This window comes from Glycine max, chromosome 7, assembly GCF_000004515.6.
Source record: "Glycine max cultivar Williams 82 chromosome 7, Glycine_max_v4.0, whole genome shotgun sequence".
NCBI classification, from domain to species: Eukaryota; Viridiplantae; Streptophyta; class Magnoliopsida; order Fabales; family Fabaceae; genus Glycine; species Glycine max.
Genome location: NC_038243.2, coordinates 44280939 through 44296035, shown reverse-complemented (window position 1 = coordinate 44296035; position 15097 = coordinate 44280939). Strand labels below are relative to the sequence as shown.

The 15097-nt window shown below is 35.2% G+C and overlaps 3 protein-coding genes across 4 annotated transcripts; 2 read left to right on the top strand and 1 right to left on the bottom strand.

Moving 5' to 3' along the window:
• Window positions 1–190: 190 nt before the first annotated feature.
• On the bottom strand, window positions 191–1544 carry LOC100802110 (tonoplast dicarboxylate transporter). Its single transcript, XM_041017554.1, is given in 5 exon segments — window positions 191–417; window positions 515–1028; window positions 1111–1238; window positions 1241–1285; window positions 1373–1544. Coding segments are annotated over 5 exon segments (933 nt in total). The 3' UTR covers window positions 191–343.
• Window positions 1545–2700: 1156 nt separating this feature from the next.
• On the top strand, window positions 2701–7607 carry LOC100789763 (F-box protein CPR1). 2 transcript variants are annotated; one of them, XM_003529615.4, is made up of 3 exons: window positions 2701–6488; window positions 7035–7097; window positions 7289–7607. In XM_003529615.4, the coding sequence occupies exons 1-2, from the start codon at window positions 5371–5373 to the stop codon at window positions 7072–7074; spliced, it is 1158 nt and encodes a 385-aa protein (XP_003529663.1). In that variant the 5' UTR covers window positions 2701–5370; the 3' UTR covers window positions 7075–7097; window positions 7289–7607. The 2 variants fall into 2 exon arrangements, with proteins under 2 accessions (XP_003529663.1, XP_014633755.1); XM_014778269.2 differs by having other exon boundaries at window positions 7035–7607.
• A 1410-nt stretch (window positions 7608–9017) lies between these two features.
• On the top strand, window positions 9018–13203 carry LOC100801584 (E3 ubiquitin-protein ligase UPL5). The gene is made up of 2 exons (XM_003528656.5): window positions 9018–10732; window positions 12561–13203. Exons 1-2 carry the CDS (start codon window positions 9160–9162, stop codon window positions 13079–13081), a joined length of 2094 nt encoding a protein of 697 aa, XP_003528704.3. The 5' UTR covers window positions 9018–9159; the 3' UTR covers window positions 13082–13203.
• Window positions 13204–15097: the final 1894 nt, after the last annotated feature.

The following is a 15097-nucleotide window of genomic DNA, read 5'->3' as shown; positions in this document are numbered from 1 at the left end:
AAACAGGGAGATATTTCTATCTCCTCCTCCTTTGCCTGTTGATATCCATATATTATTGATAAAATTGTATTTTTATCTTTTATTTTGTTTTCAATTACGGATTGTCCCAGTGTACAAGCGGACGTTGATCGTTACAAAAGAAGGTGGTTGATCGGAAGATAAAATCTGAAATTAAAGATAAGATGACTGATGAAATTTACAATTTTGCTTATATTATTATATATATTATGGGTTTCCACAATTGCCATGTATTGATCTACATAGTAATAAGGGAGGTCGTGTGGATTGTCAATGATAGAGAACACCAGGAATTTGTAAAGCAGGGTGGAATTTGGAGAAGAAATCAATTTCTCAACCAAGGAGAGTTTATGTTTGGCATCCATTGAATATAGTCATCTGTTCCAAAAACAATAGCTCCTGCAACACCAAAACTTAATACGTTAGGACCCTTTTTCAATCAGATTGATTTTCTCTAAACAAATATCTGCCAGATTATAGACACTAAATTAATTACCTAGAGTTGGCATGAAAATTGAGAGCACAGCTATCCCTGCAACCTTAAGTGGCACGCCAATTTTGAGCATGTCTAGGATTTCAATATGGCCAGTGGCAAATCCCACTACATTTGATGGAGTTGAAGTTGGAAGTAAGAAAGCAGTTGCCACTGCTCCAGGTACCATAAGAAGAAGAGGATGCACATGCATAGTCTTGGCTATGTTATATAGAAGTGGGATTAGAAGTGTGGCAGTGGCAGTGGCATCGTTAGATGTGATGAACTCTGTAATAATGCTACTCATAAGACTAACAGCAGGAGCAATGGCCCAGTATGGTGTATCTTCCAAGAAATCCAAGGCTCTGGAAAGCACGTCTGCTAGGCCACTAGATTGGACTCCATCAGCTAAAGCAAACCCTGCTCCAAGAAGCAAAATAAGGTTCCAAGGTAACTTCTTGCGTTCATTCCAATCCATTAGCTTCTCCCCCTCTTGTTTCTTGTTTGGGATTATGAACAATAACACAGCCACCATAACCTACATCATATAAAAGGATTAATTCTTGCTCTGATTGGAGACAGTAATAACCATAAAACCTCAAAGGGGATGCAATACTCACACTAACACTTCCATCACCAACAAGACCATGGAAGCAAGCTCCCCATCCGGGAATGTCAAATGATAAAGAAGACAAGGCCCGAGAGGAGTCCTTTGGAACATAGAGGAAACAGACGATGCACCAAAAGAGAAGAGGAAGAGAATGGCAACAGGAAAACCGAAGAAGAACCATGTTGAGAAAAACCCAAGTCACATCCGCTAAAAGTAAAGCCAAGTTAGAATACTTAGAGCTAGCTTTTGGGTTGAATTAGGCCTAAACTTACATTCTAAAAATTGTATCAGAGCAAATTGTGAAGTGCTGATCCCTCCAATGGGGGTGGCGTACACCACCGTCAGAACCACCGCTCTGTTGAACTTGGGACACATGGAGGTCACCGGAAGAGGCACGGCGGCGGTGACCCACCAAGAATAGACCCAAGCAATCACGGCAAGCATCGAGGTTGACAAAGAGACATATTACGAGGGACAAGAAGGGTCCTATGATCACATACAAAAGGGATTTCAGGGTGAAGGGGGAGGAGCTCTGTGTTTGTTGGTGAATTGGAAGAAGGGGGGACTTTAGGCTGGAAGAAGTAAAGACTGAGTGCTGCCCTTTTATCGATGATTTTTTTTCCATAAACTAAAACACCAGAAGGAGTGCCCAAACTTGCTTCTTTATATATATTCATTTGTTTCTATCAAATCGACAAAATCTAGCAATTCACTCTCTCACTTCACTACTACCAAACAGAGCACGAGGGTCTGTTTGATTGGATGAAAGAAGAAAATTAAATTTTGAGTTAAAAAAATAAAATTAAAAACTTTAAAATTTTTAGTTTAAGTAATAATTTGTCTTTTTTTTCCATTTTCTCTCTAACCAAGGAAGAAAAATTATATCATCGTCCGTAAATTCTTTCTTCTTTATTTTGTTCCTCCCTAACCAGATATATCACCAAAATCTACACTCAAAAAGTGTCTACTAATATTTTCTTCTTTGAATTTTTTTTTATAATGATTACGTATCCAGCAATATATATATATATATATATAGGGGGTGAACGTATAGTGAAAATGGCTCTTCAAAACCGCAAAGACTGTTTTTCGCAGGCAAATAGAAAAACTGAACAAGTTTGCAATTGGCCAACAAAAAATGCGCAATCAAAGACAACGACAAAAATTGACGATAAGTTTGAGTCTGAACTGGCTCGGCTCCTAAAAGGAAATTCCCAACACAAAATTGAACACACTATTCAGATTATCATATTAGTTTTTCTTACTATTAGCTAAGATATAGGATGTTCAATGTCATTAGTTATCAATCATACGGCGAGGGTTTACTAAAATCTAACAAATAGTTGGTGCATGATATATATATATATATATATATATATATATATATATATATATATATACTTTTAAATTCAAGAACTAATTTTTGAAGGATTTTTCTTTGTTTATATAAAAGCTGAACAAAGGAGCATGATCAGGAAAAAAACTGAATAAAGTATACGTAAAATAAAATGAAAAATACATGTAATCATATACATTAAGAGAGTATTCCACATCACTTAAATGTATTATACATAAATAAATTTAAGAAACAATTAACAACACAACAAAAAACATTAACATAACGAACTCAAAATTCAAATATACATATTTGAAGAAACATCCCTCGTTACAAGAAAATATTCCCTTATGCAAATCAATAATGTAGAAATTGAACTGAAAAATCATGATGTTTTTGTCTTTGGCAAATTACCATGAAATGGCATCGTATTCGCTTTGCTAAGTTCTTTTTAAAAACTAATTGTGGTTATTCCACCTAACTGTTTGTAATTTGGAGGCATGCAGGGTCGGTGTCACCTTGGATAAGGTTTGCATACCTGATTACTCAGCATTTTCTTATCCGTGACTGGTTCGTATCTAGTGATCTTGTAAGCAAATAAACTTTGTCTAACCCACAAAAGTGCAGGTCTGCGTCATAATGATAAAAAGTGCAGGTCTGCCAAAACACAAATGCTACTTGCAATATTGTTATGCTGATAATAAGAGGAACAAATTAAATTGTTTATGCGGTGGACAAAAAATATGTTTTCTTATAAATTATTTTGATGAATTGGGGACCATGAAGTAAATTGAAAATACTCTTGCTCATGTTTGCGTAACTATTGTTATGTGCAAATGGATACGGTGAAGAGACAATCGTTTATTGCACTTTTGATTCGTTCAAAATATAATCATCCACTTGGAGACAGAAAATGAAAAATGGTGAGGTGGCCTCTAGGTTAATTTCATGTTGGTTTTAAAGTACTACCCAGTGGACAGCGGTGGTCCTCAAATCAGGAAACAAGAATAGAAAATGACTAATTATTTTGTAGCAACCATGCAAACAACATCACTACAACTGCCACTAGCATGCCTTCTCAAAAGTAATCAAATGGATTTCCGATTCAATTATAAGAATATGGGATTTCATTACAACAAATACATAAGAGATAAGCTGTTGTTTTTGTTGTTTACTTTTTGTGACTCAGTAGGTAATTAATAGCTTGATTTTTGTACCATTTTGCCATTCCTAAGCATTGTCCAGAACTTCTAGGGTGTGCTTTATTTTATTTTGAGCGAGAGAATCTGGGGTCCAAAGAGCTTTAGCATTTTTTGCAGGCCCAGGTTGATAAAGAGCTCAAGCTTAGCAGCTCAACTGAATTGAGCCTTAGACTGACCTCTTCGAGCCCACATGAGTCTCTGTAAAGGGACATGCTATGGGTGCAGGTGCACCCAGCAGAATAAGTAAAATTGCTCTCTTGTATTAAAAAAAAATAATTTCTTCTTTCTATCAGAAGAATCTTTTTTTGAAAAAATTAGGGGAAGAAAATTCTTCTGATAGAACAAATTTCTCTGATAATATAAATTGTTCTATCAAAAAAACCTTCTTTTAAAAAAAAATTATTTTTTTAACATAAGAGCAATTTTACTCATTTACCTAATTATTAAATGCATTTGCTAGGTGCACCTACCATGTTCTCTTTGTAAACTGCTTTTGCTGATCCAGTCCAAATACCTTTTAGAAAAATGGAAAATGTAAAACCTAGGAATCAGAACCCAAACTTTTACACCAGAAACAGAAAGATACGTTCTTCTGCCCCGTGAAGATTTCTTCAACAAGTGGAAAAAGCCTTTCGATGATTTCGAGGAGTTGATTTTGCATGTCTTCACTAGTTTTACTTGCATGATTCCCACCGTCGAGTCTAGTTAATTAAACTACACGCAATTGGCATGCAAAAATAAAATACCCTCCTTTTAAGATATGATTGGTTTAGAGAGAGCGAAAAAAAAGTTGAAAGAAAAGAAAAAAAAGCTGATTTTATCTAATTTCTCAAGTGATTTTGTAGAAGAGAAAATCAAATAAAAATATTAATTTTTTTTTCTAATTTAGTTATATAGAAAGTAAAAAGTAAGAAAAAATTACTTGAAATGAACATAGGTTATATCTTTCACAGCGTATTGCAGGTAATTTTTAACTTTATTTAATACCTGAAAAAATTATTTGATTATTAAGTTAATAAGATTTTTTTAATGTTAATTTCTAATTCTTAATTTTTATATTTTTATATTTTTATATTTCTTAAGTGATTTGTATAAGAGAAAATCAAATAAAAATATTCAAATTTCTTTTTTCTAATTTAGTTACATAAAAAGCAAAAAGTAAGAAAAAATTATATATAAAATAATTAATGTTGGAATAAAATATATAATTAAAATATAAACTGGGAAAATTCATCGGGGAGAGAATAACAATTTGGTAAACAAAACTTTCTTGGAATTAACATAGGTTATTTTTTTCCGTTAGTTTTAACTTTTTTATATTAACCAAAAAATTTGTTTTATTATTAGATTAATAATTTTTTAAAAAATATTAAATTTTTCTTTTTCTTTTTATATTTATTTAATTTTTTATTATTATTTTAAATAAATTATAATTTTATTATTTTTATCATTTAATATTTTTTAATAACTAATATTACCATATACTTATAATTTAATAAATTATGGTCTGAAGAGTGGTCTAATATAGAGATAATTCAATAAAAAAAAGTTAAAGAAATTAAAAGTAAAAAATGTGGTACCAGTTTGTCGAAAGGCGAGTTGCAGTTGGTAATACTCACAATCTGGATTTCTCCGGAAGCAAACCCTAGCAGAAAAAAAAAACGAAATCAATGGGAATCTGCAGGAGGAAGTGGGAGGAATAGAATCAATCAGAAATCGAATCACAGTAGTGATGATGGCAAACCTTCCGGTGGAAGTAGTGACCGAAATCCTGTCCCGTCTACCGGTGAAGTCGGTGATCCGGCTGCGGTCTACCTGCAAGTGGTGGCGGTCCATCATCGACAGCAGGCACTTCGTCCTCTTCCACCTCAACAAATCCCACTCCAGCCTCATTCTCCGCCACCGCTCCCACCTCTACTCCTTGGACCTCAAATCTCCGGAACAGAATCCCGTGGAACTGAGCCACCCCCTGATGTGCTACAGCAACAGCATCAAGGTCCTCGGCTCCTCCAACGGCCTCCTCTGCATCTCCAACGTTGCTGACGACATCGCCCTCTGGAACCCTTTCCTCCGCAAGCACCGTATTCTCCCCGCCGACCGCTTCCACCGCCCCCAATCCTCCCTCTTCGCCGCCCGCGTCTACGGCTTCGGCCACCACTCCCCCTCCAACGACTACAAGCTCCTGAGCATTACCTACTTCGTGGATCTCCAGAAACGCACCTTCGATTCCCAGGTCCAGCTCTACACCCTCAAATCCGACTCCTGGAAGAACCTCCCCAGCATGCCCTACGCCCTCTGCTGCGCCCGCACCATGGGCGTCTTCGTCTCCGGCTCCCTCCACTGGCTCGTCACCAGAAAACTCCAACCCCACGAACCCGATCTCATCGTCTCCTTTGACCTCACGCGCGAGACATTCCATGAAGTGCCTCTCCCTGTAACCGTCAACGGAGATTTCGACATGCAAGTTGCTTTATTAGGAGGATGTCTCTGCGTGGTGGAGCATAGGGGAACTGGATTTGATGTTTGGGTCATGAGAGTGTACGGATCTAGAAATTCATGGGAGAAACTGTTTACGCTATTAGAGAACAACGACCATCATGAGATGATGGGATCAGGGAAATTGAAATATGTGAGGCCTTTGGCTTTGGATGGGGACAGGGTTTTGTTCGAACACAACCGTAGCAAGCTCTGTTGGTATAACCTCAAAACTGGTGACGTGAGTTGCGTTAAAATAACTGCTGCAATTGGAAACACGATTGAAGGCACGGTTTGTGTAGAAAGCCTTGTTCCGCCAACTTTACTGAATCTGCGTGATGAGAGCCAGAGCCAGGAGAAAAATGGGAAGAAAAGGTACCAATTATGCAATGTTGATTGTTTCTCTTCTCTCTTGTCACCTTAAATAAATGAGGGACGATGGAGTTTCATGGTCGTACTCGAATTTTTCTAATTTTGATTTTAGTATACCGTGTGGCTCTGGCTCTGTCTAGTTGTGAGTTGACCATAAACTTGAACCAAGTCCACCCCTCTCTACTGGCAAGTGAAATGATTGATAAAGTAAAGGGTTAGCGGCAGATTTTATGTTAATGACAAGTCAATGTCAAGTCAATGTAGGCTGTGTCACTGTGTTGTTCAATTTTAATTAAATCCCAGCATGCATGCTAGTGTTGTGTTCTCTTTGTTAGAATTAATTTTTCTAAGGTAAGCATTTTTTGGTTGGTATTTTATCTTCTTAATTAATATAAAGTAAGTAAAATACCCAGTCTCTTGAGCTCTTTTACTTTAATAATTACCCCAAATTTAATCTAATTCCTATTTGGATTAGTGGGCCAATCTTGATTGTTCAACGCTCCTTATCTTTGTGTGATGTTGTTGTGCTTACTCTAGCTTTTTTGGCAGGGATGACTTCCTCTCTCAGGGGTTCAAATTGACCTTGTAAAGCGAGCAAAACAAGAGGAAATGGTATATAAGCTGAAACTGGTTTATCCTGTGAATTGAGTTGTGATCTTGTTCTGAAATTGGACGCCCTGGTTCATGGGAAACAGTTGGAATTGGAATCATCAGTTACAAAACCACTCTTTTTATTGTTAAATTTTGGGGACTTTCAATTACCCCACCCTTTACTGGCTTGAGTTTGCTCATGTTTTTCTCAGGATTGAATTTGAAGGGGAACCAAAGTGCTACAGTTCACAATTTTCAATACCAAGAAAACGATGATAAAAGATCCCGGGTGGATGCTGCTTGATTCTTTTCCTTACGTTAGAAGCTGTTCATCCCAACAAGGAGAAAACTAATGCGCCATCTCCCGTTTTGTTTGTAATAAATTTGTATTTATATTTTATACTCCTATAGGCTGCTACAAACTTGAGTTCTTTGCCCCATCGGGGTGGTTTATGCATCTTTATATTTTATGGTTGTAGCCACCCTTATACAAGCCATTGGAATAGGTGAATCTATACAGTTTTACATGAATGGTTATCTGTTGAAAGAAAGTAAGTTCTATTCGCTCTCGATTGATAAATGGAAGAAAGTATATCGTCTGCGGACACACCACCGTGATAGACTTCAAATTTAGTTTCTTCGCAAATCACCCTTTGGCATATCAAGAACTGTTAACAGCAGACGTGTGCATGATGTTAAGGATATTTTGAATTGGATGAGAGTCATAGGTGGAGGGATGGGAAATGAATAAAAGTGATTTGAGTTCGTTCTAGTGGAGCGTTGAATTGGGTGATCGTTGATCAATAACGGAGTATTCAATATTCTGTTGTACGCATAACTTTGTCATTACTTTCAATTTTGAAGATTAGAAGTTGCAACAATTAATGTTGTTATATTGTTGTTGGTATACACTAGTGAAAATTTCTAGTTTACAACAATTAATATCGTGAAATATAACACGATATAAGTTTACATAATTAATTTTGATTTAATAATATATTTTATATATATATATATATAATTTTTTCTTAAACTTATGATTTTTATTTAAAATTTATATATGTAAAACAAAATATATTAGAAAATCACAGGTTATATATGTATTAATTGTTACAAAATTTATTATGTAAATTTATATGTGTATTAAGTATCATTAGAAAATTTATTGTTACATATAATGATATTATTTATTGTTTAACATAATTTACCTATTAGTATAATTGGTTAGGATGATGTGCTAATAACAAAATAGGTAAGGACAATGTTGGAATTATAAAAAATATGTTAGGTGTAGAAGGAAATGACATGTGCATAGGTTAAGGAAGAAAAATATTGACTTTTAAATGACATAAATAGAATTTATTATATTGAAGAGTTGAATTACATAGAGTAAAAAAAATGTTACATGACTCATTTATTTATTTTTCATGGAAAAATTAAGTTATTAAAGGTTCATAAGTTTTTTTTAGAGTGAAAGAAGAATTTGCATATGAATAATTATTTTATTTATAAATTCTTATAATTTTAAAGTTTAATTATCCATTTAGTCTTTAATTTTTTTATAAACTAAAAAATTCATGTATTAAATATAAGAAATAAAAGAGATAAGTTTAAAAATCAGAAAAACTAAATAAATAATTAAACCTAATTTTAAATATATTTTAAAAATTTATGAAGTCATTTAAAATTTTGTAAGTCCATACGATCATTTTAAATCTCAAAAATTTATGTTTTATAAATCTATTAAAATCTAAATTACAAAATTTAAATCAATTTTTTTAAAAAAATAAATTAAAAGTTGTTATACTTTCAAAAAATATTTTAAAAATCCATAATTTTATATGTTAAAAAAATCTTTTAAAATTTTCATCTAATACATATGTTTCATTTTATTCCAAAAACATTAATAGACGATAAATAGTCTTGTGAGTTGTGTATGCATCGCCCCGATCGTGCAACTAATTTTCATATTTATTTTCTTCCCTTCTTCCTCCAATCGATAAGTTTGTTTAGTGTAATTGCCCTGAACCAAAACCCAAACAGTTTCTCACACAGCGGAGGTTTAAGCGTAAATTCGACGAGAATGCGTAAGGACGAAGCCAAGGCCCCCGGCGCCATGCCGCAGCAGCAGCGATCGCACATCCAGTTCTTCGTGCGAATGATGTCTGCCGGAAACACGATTGTGATGCAAGCCTTCCCCGAAGACACGGTCAAATCGATTCACGAGCGTATCCAAAGCATGAAGGGAATCCCATTGTTCGAGCAGAGGTTAATTTATCGCGGGAAACAGCTCCAGTGGGAACAGACTCTTGCCGAGTGTTTCATTCAAAACGACGCCAACCTTCAATTAGTTGGCCGTATGCGCAGTACCGAACACCCTCAAGCCTGGCAAGTTATCAACGACATGGTTTCTCTCGTTTACCGTCTTTGCCGCGGCGAGACGGTTCACGATGCCTTGAAAACCGTCAAGGGTTTGATGACCAGTTACTTGAACATGACTCCCAGAATTGACAACGACTCTGCCTCTGGCTACTTTCAGATTTTCATGTCTTCTTCTGCCCCCGCTGTGCTTGTTATGCTCTATGTGTCCCCTTACGCAGGTAACAAGGACTGTGCTGATTCCTCTGTTAGACACTTTTTGAGTTCCTGTCGCAATATTTTGTCCAAGGCATTGCACGGCCAGTGTGCGCGTGTGGTGTTGGAGTTTTGTAAATTGCTTAGGAGAGTGGGGTCTCACGACCCTTTGTATCTCTTTTGTCGTAGTACTTTTGGGTCCTTGTTGGAAACTGCTGGAGTTTCCTATGGTTCCGGTTCGGATAATGTTAAGGGGCTGGTTTTGATTCAGGATATTTTCCCCTTTGTTTGTGAGCTTGCTAACAGCTTGTTGAGGGATCTGGACTTGAGTATTGTGTCCCCCTCGGCCGCAGGGCCTTTGTCAAACGATGTTGGGGATTTTTCTGCATTCTTACTGCCTTTGAGGACTGGAATTAAGGAGCAACAGGCTGTCAAGGATTCTATGGCTCAAGACAAACACCACAAGCTCGCAGAAGAGATTGAATATCTTCATGGTTTGTACGTTCAGTTGTTGAACAAAATTGATCAGTGCCTTCAAAAAATGGACCAGAGTTTGGCTGGCCAGGAAATGATGGAGGGGGATAATCTTTATCCTGCCTGGTCTCATTATCTTTCCATCTTGAAGGAGTTGTATCAAATTTCAAAGCTTTATGATGGTGCTGAAGAAAAGCTTTGGGGTGTTTTGACGCGGCAAAGAAGTGTGCTATGTCTGCTGATAGTTCGATATGCGAAGAGAACTGATGAGCATCAGTGGATTCTGGAGCATAGGTATGTAACCAATTTTGAGTCTAGAAGGCATTTGGCCATGATGATGTTCCCAGAGGTAAAAGAGGACTATGAGGAGTTACATGAGATGCTTATTGACAGGTCTCAGTTATTGACTGAGTCTTTTGAATACATCGCACGTGCTGAGCCTGACTCCCTGCATGCTGGCCTGTTTATGGAATTCAAAAACGAGGAAGCTACTGGCCCAGGTGTATTAAGGGAGTGGTTTCTTCTGGTATGCCAAGCAATATTCAATCCACAAAATGCTCTTTTCGTAGCTTGCCCAAATGATCGAAGGAGATTTTTCCCTAATCCTGGTAAGTTTCTCCTGGAATTCTGATTGATTTTTTTTTTTTCAATACCTCTGCTGTTTGCTATGTATTTGGAATGCTATTGAGTGGAAAATGTTTGACCAAGGCTTGCATTTTTCTTATATGAAAATACTTGTACAATATTTACAAAATAATCTTCATTAGGATTATAAAACATGTTGAGGCTTAATATGATCTTGTTTTTCCAAAATGATCCTAGTGTTAACACCCACACAGTTTAGATTAAGTTCATGTTATTTATTTATGAATCTTATTAGTTTTTCATAAATTAAATATTCTGCTATTTTCAAAATCCTTGGATGATTTCCATTGGCTTGTAATGTAGGCCCACTATGCTTCAATTTATTTGGCTTTGCAGGGGACTATACTTTAGTGTGGACATTGACGTAGACACTAAACATGACACAACATAGCTAATGTCTTAAAAAAATATAGGACAGGACAGCACACATACAACACAGACAAAGGTACTGAAGCAAAGAAAGAAACTTTACATATATTGACTTGGAAAAATCTTATGATTGAGTGCCAACACAAGTGTTGTGGAAGACTTTGGAAAACAAGGTGTTCACATGAATTATATTTGGGCTATACAAGACATGTATTATGGGGTAACTACTAGTGTGAGTCTAAGAGGCAAGACTAATGATTTTCCTTTAGGGATAGAACTACATCAAGGCTTAGCCTTAAGTCTTTAATTGTTTAATCTGGTCTTGCATGTGCTTTTACTAGGGACATAAAAAAGACTATCCCTAATTGCATGTTTTTTGTGGATGATATAGTTTTTCTTGAGGAATCAAGGGGAGTAGTCAATCTTAAACTTTGGAGACAGACATTGAAAACAAAGGGTTTTCACTTAAGTAGGAGTAAGATGGAGTATATGCATTCAATTATAGTAAGAGATGAGAAATATGACTTGGAGGTATAAATGAGAGAAGATGTCATGTGTTTCTAAGTTTAAGTATTTGGGATAATACTACAAAATGATGGAGAAATTAATGAGAATGCCACACGTAGGATACAAGCAAGATGGTTAAAATGTAGAAATGCATTGGGGGTTAAACTTAAAGGCAAATTTTATCATACATCTATACAATTAACTTGGTAGTGAATGTTAGACTTTATGGCAAAAATGAGAATGTTAAGATGAATGTGTGGTCATACACGAAAAGACAACCTATGAAATGATTATGTACGAAGTTAGAGCTTGGTGTAGCCCCAATTGAAGGAAAAATGACAAAAAATTGATTAAGGTGGTTTGGACATGTAGAAAGGAGGCATCGGAGGAACATTGGAACTTGGAAGTAGATTGCATGAGTCTTAGTCCTATGAAGAGGAGAAGGAGACCAAGAAGAACATTGGAACTCGGAAGTTTTTGAGAGGGATCTTATGGTAAATAATATCTTTGAAACCTTGGTCTTTAACCAAACTAGATGATGTTGTGTGATCCATGTAATCGATCTCATCTAGTGCAATAAGGTGTTGCTATTGTTGTAGTATCTATGCTTCCTTTTATCACCTTTGGGAGTATGATGCAATCGCTCTTTGCTTGCCTATTACTCAAAAATTCACATATTTGATTATCACATGTAAATACATAGGTCAAAGGGTTTTCAAACTAACATATTCAAATTTACATTATGTAACCTGTCCAACCATGAATGCTTTAGTTCTAAACCTGTGTTCCCAGCTAGTTGCATGGTTGGTGTTAAATATTTTTTTATGTTTCTGTATATCCTGTATTAGTTGCAATCATTATTATAGCATGTCTGGATAATTGATTTTAGCTTATACTTTGTGTACTTGTTTGTAGCATCTAAGGTACATCCTCTGCACCTTGAGTACTTCAGCTTCGCTGGTCGAGTTATTGCATTAGCTTTGATGCATAAGGTGCAAGTTGGTATTGCTTTTGATCGTGCGTTTTTCTTGCAATTGGCGGGAAACTATATTGCTATAAAAGATATAAGGGATGCAGATCCTTATCTGTATACTAGCTGCAAGCAAATATTGGATATGGATGCTGATTTGATTGATTCAGATGCATTAGGACTGACATTTGTTAGGGAGGTGGAGGAATTAGGACAGAGGAAAGTGGTTGAGCTCTGCCCTGGTGGAAAAAATCTTGCAGTTAATAGTAAGAACAGGGACAAGTATGTTGATCTTCTTATACAGGATCACTTCGTAACATCCATATCTGAGCAGGTATCACATTTTGCGAAAGGTTTTGCAGATATTCTCTCAAACTCAAAGCTCCAGCAGTACTTCTTCCAAAGTTTAGACCTTGAAGACCTTGATACGATGTTGCATGGGAGTGTTGCCATGTTTTCGTTGTAGGATATTTCTCGATCTTCTTTTTTGCTTCACACGTGTTCTCTTTCTTTTTAATGCTGATTTATTAACTATTGGACCGTTAGAAGACCTTAAGCCGTTACCTAACTTAAGGGGTTTGAGAATAACAATAATTTTAGCTTATAGGTTAGGAAATGGTAGATTTTTTGAGTTTTGTTGCCAGTGTTAGCAATAACTTAAAAATTTATGAATGACCCACTTGCAGGTGAGTATAGGAACCAATTAAATTCAATCACAATTGGCAAATGATTCAGTATCTTAGGTATATTAATCGAGATTTGATTCTTACACATATGAACAAAAGTTTTCTAGATGCGTAAACTCTTAACATAGTCATCAAAATTGTATAAGCCAAACATTTTGATCCCTAAATATTTCAAAGCATCCCAATATTTCTTCTCAACTATACAAAATCTTTTTGTTTAGTCATTTTTGGTTGTATTTATTGTCATTCCTTACTAAGAATTTAACATGATGTAAAATGAATAAAGATTTCAACCTTTAGAAACAGAATTTATAAATTTAATCTTTAGGCTTTAAAATATTAAATTAAAAATAATTTAGGAAAATAATATATCAATTTTTAATATTTTTTATCATCAATGTGAAATATTCACTATTGATGATTAATTTTCATGGAAAATCTAATTTTAGTGGCATGTTAATGCTTAGTATATGATCCATGAGTTTTATAAAATAATATATGAAAAATGTTATATGGAAGATAATTATATAGAAGTGTATGAGAAAATAAGTTGAAATTAAATAGAGAAAAAGAAACAAAGGAGAAAAGTAGAATTTTACTTATATATGTAGTTGATGATATAAAAGAAAGAGAGAGAAAAAGTTTATCTATTTTTTTTGTTTTTGTATTCTCTGATTTTAATTTAATGTAATTTATCCTTATTTTACTTTTTCTTTGGTCAAGCAAATGATAAATGATGATTATTTATAACAACAAACAAGGGACCGTCATTCAAACAACAATACATGAGTCGATATAAACTACTGACATTTCTCTTTGATTCAGACGTATAAAAAAAAATTACAATTATACAGCTATGAATAAAGGCTATTATTAGGTGAGATGAGATGAGAGTGTGAACGCGTAACCACTGGGACCGAACCGGAAGGTGGCGTACGCGCGTTGGAGAAAAAAAGTGCAGAACCGAGTTTATGAAGAAACACCGACGGAATGAATGTGCTCTCGATCTGACAAGTGATAAGTGAGAAGAATTCGAATTCCTCATCATTTTTTTTTCTTCAAAATTCAATCCATTCTTTTCTTCATAATATTACCGACACTGCTTTCCTTTCCGAATAATGCTCCTTGTCGTTGGAGTGTGCACCCATTACACATCCTTTCCTTTTTTAAACCTAGTAACCAACCTATACATACTGCACATCTTATATTTTCAGTGGCAGCAAACTTCAAATATAGAAATATTAAAGGGTATAATACACAATATTAGATGTAAATGAATACTAAAAATTTAAGCAGAGCAGAGTTGTTTGCTTCAGTGTGTTCCTTCATTGCACATTCTTTTTTTTTTTCAAGCCAGGGCCAAACAATGAGTCATTGAGCACCCTACATAATTATCTCTCTTTATTGGAATCAAGGATTAAGGAATTTTCTCTTCTTACGAAACATTTGTGTCCAGATTCTAAGACGGGGTTGTGTGTTTGCTCCAAGACAAACAACGATTTTAAGTTTGGGATAAATATACGACAAAATATAAATTTGTGTTTCAAATACTGGAAAAAAAAAACAAGTAAAAATAATACTGAAAAAATAGAAAAGATAATAAAAAAGCAAAAGAGTTAAAAAAGAAAGATGCATTGTTTCATGTTTTATTTGTCAAAGATTGCTGTGGATAAGTGCGTGCGAGAAGCAGTCAAGGAATGATAATAGTGTTTTGATCTAACATGCCCATAATTTCAGGTACTTGGCCTAGTTCCAAAGACTTTCTCGCTTAAGTCCCTAACCCCATAATCATCCTA

Excerpts from the sequence above, each read along its gene's own strand:
- LOC100789763 (XM_003529615.4), top strand. The coding sequence starts at position 5,371 with ATGATGGCAAACCTTCCGGTGGAAGTAGTGACCGAAATCCTGTCCCGT. Across the intron at positions 6,489-7,034 it reads GAGAAAAATGGGAAGAAAAG|GGATGACTTCCTCTCTCAGG; the intron begins GTACCAATTATG and ends CTTTTTTGGCAG.
- LOC100801584 (XM_003528656.5), top strand. The coding sequence starts at position 9,160 with ATGCGTAAGGACGAAGCCAAGGCCCCCGGCGCCATGCCGCAGCAGCAG. Across the intron at positions 10,733-12,560 it reads GAGATTTTTCCCTAATCCTG|CATCTAAGGTACATCCTCTG; the intron begins GTAAGTTTCTCC and ends ACTTGTTTGTAG.